This window comes from Mobula birostris, chromosome 6 (assembly GCF_030028105.1).
Source record: "Mobula birostris isolate sMobBir1 chromosome 6, sMobBir1.hap1, whole genome shotgun sequence".
Classification (NCBI taxonomy): Eukaryota; Metazoa; Chordata; class Chondrichthyes; order Myliobatiformes; family Myliobatidae; genus Mobula; species Mobula birostris.
In genome coordinates this window covers 109,180,337-109,186,336 of record NC_092375.1, presented here as the reverse complement: position 1 = coordinate 109,186,336, position 6,000 = coordinate 109,180,337, and the positions used below count along the sequence as shown (strand labels likewise).

General features: G+C 46.5%; 1 protein-coding gene across 1 annotated transcript in view; it reads left to right on the top strand.

The window, feature by feature from the left end:
- Positions 1–2,683: 2,683 nt before the first annotated feature.
- Positions 2,684–6,000, top strand: part of wnt10a (wingless-type MMTV integration site family, member 10a) — a 125,059-nt gene continuing 121,742 nt past the window's right edge. Inside the window, exon 1 of the mRNA XM_072262367.1 lies at positions 2,684–2,975. Within this exon, the coding sequence (XP_072118468.1) occupies positions 2,684–2,975 (292 nt within the window). The remainder of the gene's footprint in view (positions 2,976–6,000) is intronic.

Below are 6,000 nucleotides of genomic sequence, written 5' to 3'. Positions count from 1 at the left end.
AAAGAGTGCAGAGAAGATCTGTCAGGATGCTGTTTGGATTAGAGAGCATGTCTTATGAGGAAACATTGAGAGGGTTTTCTCTTTGGAATAATGGAGGATGAGTGGTGACTTGATAGAGGTGTACAAGATGATAAAAGGCATAGACTGAGTGGAGGACAGCCAGAAACCTTTTTGCCAGAGCTCCAATGGCCAATACCAGAGAACATCTGGTTTTAACATTAATGGAGGACTGTTTCAGAGCAGGTATCAGAGGTAGTTTTTTTTCACATGGAGAGTGGTGGTGGTCGAGGCAAATACATTAGGGACATTTAAGAGGCTCTCAGTCACATGGATGAAAGAAAAAATGCAGGGCTATATGAGAGGGAAGGGTTAGATTGGTCTTGGAGTAGGTTAAAAAGTAGGCACAACATCGTGGGGCAAAGGGCTATGAGTCATGGGCTATGTACTGTTACAAGATGCATCCTGTAACTGTCCTGTTGTAACCTACACTATCCTGGATTAGTGAGCATGTGTCATGGGGATAGGTTGAGTGATCTAGGGTTTTTCTCTTTGGAACGAGGGCTGACTTGATAGAGATGATAAGAGGGCAATAATGGAGAGGAAAGACAAAGACTAAACCGAGACAGGTTAGATGCAAAGGGGCACACACATTATATTGGAGGAGCTCAGCAGGTCAGACAGCTTCTATCTTTCTGCTGTCTGCAGAAATTTTCTGATGACTCAGCAATAGCTGGGTGTATAAAGGGATGACAGGAGGATAAATACAAATGGTGCAAGCTGAATCATCTGCCGCTCAACATCAGTAAGACAAAGGAAGTGGTGATGGACTTTAGGAAGACTAAGCCTGCATTGCTCCCTGTTACTATTGATGATGAGGGCGTGGATGTGGCGAGGACCTACAAGTACCTGGGGGTGCACCTGGATGACAGACTTGAGTGGAGCACCAACACAGAAGGGCCAGAGGCATCTCTTCTTCCCGAGGAGACTGAGTCCTTTGGAGTATGCAGGTCTTTCCTTCACATGTTCTACCAGTCTGTTGTCACCAGTATAATCTTCTATGTGGTGGTGTGCTGGGGCGATAGCGTCAACACGGATTATGCCAACAGGCTCAATAAACTGATTAGAAAAGCTGGCTCTGTTATAGGAGTCAAACTGGAACCACTGGAGGCTGTGGTGGAACAAAGGACCCTACAGAAAATCCTGGCAATTCTGGACAATGCTTCTCTCCGCATGCCACCTTGGCTGAACAGAGAAGAACTTTTGGTATAGACAACTGTGCTGCTCCACAGAACACTATGTGAGGTCATTCTTACCTTCGGCCATAAGGTCTAAAATGAGTCAACCTATAGCTGGGGAAATGATGACCCACTCCTGTTAGGTTGTTTAAGGTAATTTATTTTTTATTTATTCTTCTTTCTTCTCTTCTAATATTGTATATCTGTGTACCTTGCAATGTTACTGGGACACTGAAATTTACTTTGAGATTAATAAAGTATCTATCTATGGACAGCAATAAACAGTTGACTTGATGAAGACTCTTGGCCTGAAACTTTAACTCTTTATTGCTTTCAATAGATGCTGCTTCTGACCTGCTGAGTTCCTTCGTGTGTGTCACTCTGGATATACAACATCTGCAAAATCTCTTGTCTTTAGGTGCAGGGGAATAAGGGACTAATGCCAGTAAAAAGGGTTTATCATTGATGGGCATTGGGGTTGGCAAGAACAAGATGGGCTGAAGGTGGGCTGAAGGTGGGCAGATTCTGGTCTGCATTGTATGAAACCAGCAGAAATGCCCATCTTTGGACCTTGTGATGCACAACTGCACCTAGGATTGAATGATCAGCTGTCGCTTTTAATTCACCATGTAGTGTTAAAGTCTGCAGCTTGCAGTGAGGGTGTAGCATTTCACAACTTTACTTCTATTACTGCGAAGGGCAAGGTGATTGCATTCCTAGAACTGAACTATACAGCACAGTACAGGCCCTTCAGCCAGCAATATTGTGCTGACCCTTTAACCTACTCCAACATCAACCCACCTAGCCCTCTATTTTCCTATGATCCAAGTGCTATCTAAGAGTTTCTTCAATGTCTCCAATGTATCTGCCTTTATCACCACCCCGGCAGTGCATTCCAGGCACCCATCACCCTGTGTGAAAAACACATCCTCTGCAATCTCCCGTATATTTTCCTCCAAACACCATCAAGTTATGCCCCCTCATATTAGTTATCTCTGGGCTGGGAAAAAGGTCTCTTACTTTCCACTCTATCGATGCTTCCTATCATCTTGTAGACCTCGATCAAGTCACCTCTCACTCTCCTTTGCCTCAAAAAGAAGAGCTCTAGTTCGCACAACCTGTCCTCAAAAGACACGCTCTCTAATCCAGGCAGCATCCTGGTAAATCTCCTCTGCACCCTCTCTAAAGCTTCCTCATCCTTCCTGTAATGAGGTGACCAGAAATGAGCAAAATATTCCAAGTGTGATCTAACCAGAGTTTAAAAGAGCAGCAAAATGACCTTTTGAACTCAGCCTAATGAAGGCCAACACATCATGTGCCTTCTTAACCACCCTATTAACTTGCATGGCAACTTTGAGGGATCTATGAATGTGGACCACAAGATCCCTCTGTTCATCGACAATCTTGCCATTAACCCTGTATTCTGCCTTCAAATTTGAATTCCTCACATGATTTCCCTCTGTGCCTTTGATTGCAGGGTTTGGAGTAACGAAATACTTGGGTTAAAGATCCCAGTGGACCCTGTACTAACGGCCAACACGGTGTGCCTGACGCTCTCGAGCCTGACACGCCGGCAGCTCGAAGTTTGCATGAGATACCCAGACGTGACAGCCTCTGCCATCCAGGGCATTCAGATCGCCATCCACGAGTGCCAGCACCAGTTCCGGGACCACAGGTGGAACTGTTCGAGCCTGGAGACTAAGAACAAGATTCCGTATGACAGTGTGATCTTTAGCCGAGGTACGGAATTATATTGGGATATCCACTCAGGGGCCACTTTATAAGGAACCTCCTATACCTAATAAAGTGGACACTGAGGTATGTTTATTCTCTTCTGCTGCTGTAGCCCATCCACTTCAAGGGTTGATTTGCTGTGCATTCAGAGATGCTCTTCTGCACAACACTCTTGTAACACGTAATTATTCAAGTTACTGTCACCTTCCTGTCAGCTTGAACCAGTCTGGCCATTCTCCTCTGACCTCTCTCATTTATGAAGCATTTTCACCCACAGAACTACTGCTCAATGGTTGTTTTTCTTGTTTTTCCGACCATTCTCTGTAAACTCTAGAGATGGTTGTGCATGAAAATCCCAGGAGATCAGCAGTTTCTGAGATACTCAACCAACAAATTCTGGCACTCATCCCATGGAGGTGCTTGAACAATCATTCCACGTTTAAAGTCACCTCGGTCATATTTCTTCCCCATTCTGACGTTTCAGCAGCTGAGCCTCTTGACCATGTCTGCATGCTTTTATGCATTGAGCTGCTGCCGCACGATTGGCTGATTAGATATTTGCATTAGTGAACAGGTGTACAGATGTACCTAATAAAGTGGCCACTGAGTGTACGTGTGTGTTTGTCTGCGTGTGTGTCTGTGCATATTTGCATGGACAAACTTGCAAAGGTCCCACTCATCCCGGATGTTTTCCCTTCTCCCTTCTCCCTCCTCCCATCGGGCAGAAGGTACAAAAGCCTGAAAGTACATACCGCCAGGCTCAAGGACGGCCTCTACCGCTCTGTTACCTATCACCTAGTACGATAAGCTGGATTCTTGACTTTACAATCTACCTCATTGTGAACTTGCTTCTTGTTGGCTGCCTGCAATGCACTTTCTCTGGGCTGATACGTGATGAAGATTGGCTTTATTTGTCACATGTATATTGAAACATACAGTGAAGTGCGTCATTTGTATCAGCGTCCAACACAGTCTGAGGATTGTGCTGGGAGCAGCCTGCATGTTGTCACCACACTTCGGGCACTGACATTTCATCCTCACAAGTCACTATCCTAACCCATACATCTTTGGAATGAGGGAGGAAACCCACGCAGTCACAGAACAACGTACCGTATAAACTCCTTACAGACAGTGGCGGGAATCAACCCCCGATTGGTGATTGCTGATGCCATAAAGCGATTATGCTATCTGCTATGCTACTGTGCAGCCCCATAACTGTTACAATTTTTTCTTCGTTCTGTTGTTGTTTGGCCTTGTACTACTCAGCCTCTCCCTAGACTCCGAGATCAACAGACGGATCGGGCGAGCAGCCTCAACATTCGCCAGGCTGACAAAGAGAGTCTGGGAGAACTGAAAGCTGACGACACACGCCAAAGTTGCAGTCTACAGGACCTGCGTCCTCAGCACACTGCTTTACGACAGCGAGACCTGCAGCCCCTACTACAGACAAGAGTGGCATCTCAACGTCTTCCACCTTCGCAGCCTGAGACACATCCTGGACATCACATGGACTGACCGAGTCACCAACAATGAGGTCCTGGCCCGCGCCCAGATACCCAGCCTCTTCACCCTGCTCCAACAACACCGTCTCCGCTGGCTGGGCCACGTACACTGCATGTCAGACAGGAGGATCCCGAAAGACCTGCTGTACGGGGAACTGGCCTCTGGCAAGAGAGTAAAAGGGCGGCCCCATCTTCGTTTCAAAGACGTTTGCAAGAGAGACATGAAGTCACTGAAAATGAACGTCGAGAGGTGGTAGGACATCGCAAGCGATCGCTCTCACTGGAGGCTGGAACTACGCAGAGGTCTAAAAAGAGGAGAAGAGAAGCTGAGGCTTGCTGCTGAAGAAAAGTGCACTCGTCAGAAAAACAGCACCAAGATAACAAGTGCAGTCGATGCAGCCGAGACTGTCACTCCCGTGTGAGCCTCTACAGCCACAACAGACGCTGCTCTAACACAGACTGAAACAAGACTTTCCAGGCGCAGAGCCATGGTCTCGCGAGACTAACGGATGCCACCAAACTTAATGCACTATGTAATGAGTTAATCTGAATAGACAGTATGCAAGACAAGTTTTTCACTCTACTTAGGTACAGGTGACAGTAATAAACCAATTTGTGACTTATTTACTCCCTGCTTAGTCATAATAACTGTCTGACAGTGGCCTCTCCTTAAAGGATCACAGTCTTCTGTTGGAATTGCAGCACTCTCTTTGGGATCAACACCTTCAGAGTCTTTGAGCACTACACACCAGAACAGATCTTTCAGCCAATCTACACCATACCAAACTGGTATTCTGCCTAGTGCCATTGACCAGCACCTGGCCCATATCCCTCCATACCGCTCCCATCTATGGGAAAGGTAAGGGACTGGAGAGGAAGGAATCTGAAGGGAGAGGAGAGTGGACGATCGAAGAAAGGGATGGAGAAGGGACGCTATGGGGATGTGATAGGCAGGTGATAATACGTAGTGGGCTAGAATGGGGAATAGAAGAAGAGGGGAGACACAGGGATATTTTTTTCACCAGAAGAAGAAATCAATATTCATAGATAAGGTGTTGCTCCTTCACCTGAGAGTGGCCTCATTGTGGAAGAATAGGAATCTGAATTAAAATGTTTGGCCACCAGAAAGTTCTGCTTTTGGTAGATGGAGTGGAGGTGCTTGAAGAAGCGATCCTCCAGTTTACGATAGGTCCCACCAACGTAGAAGAGGCTGCATTGGGAGCCTCAGCGGATTCACAGGCGATGTGTTGCCTCACTTGGAAGGACTGTTTGAGGCCCTGAAGGGAAGTGAGGGATGATATGAATGGGCAGGTGTGGCACTTTGGCTACTTGCAGGGCTTAAGTGCCAGGAGAGAGATTAGTTGGGGGGAATGAATGGACAAGGGAATCACAGAGGGAGTGAATCTTTTGGAAAGCAGAGATTGTGGAGGTGGGGGGAAAGGAAAGGTGTGTTTGGTGATCAGATCCTTTTGCAGATGGCAACAGAATTTAGAAGTTACGGAGAATGTTTCATTGGATGCGAAGGTTCA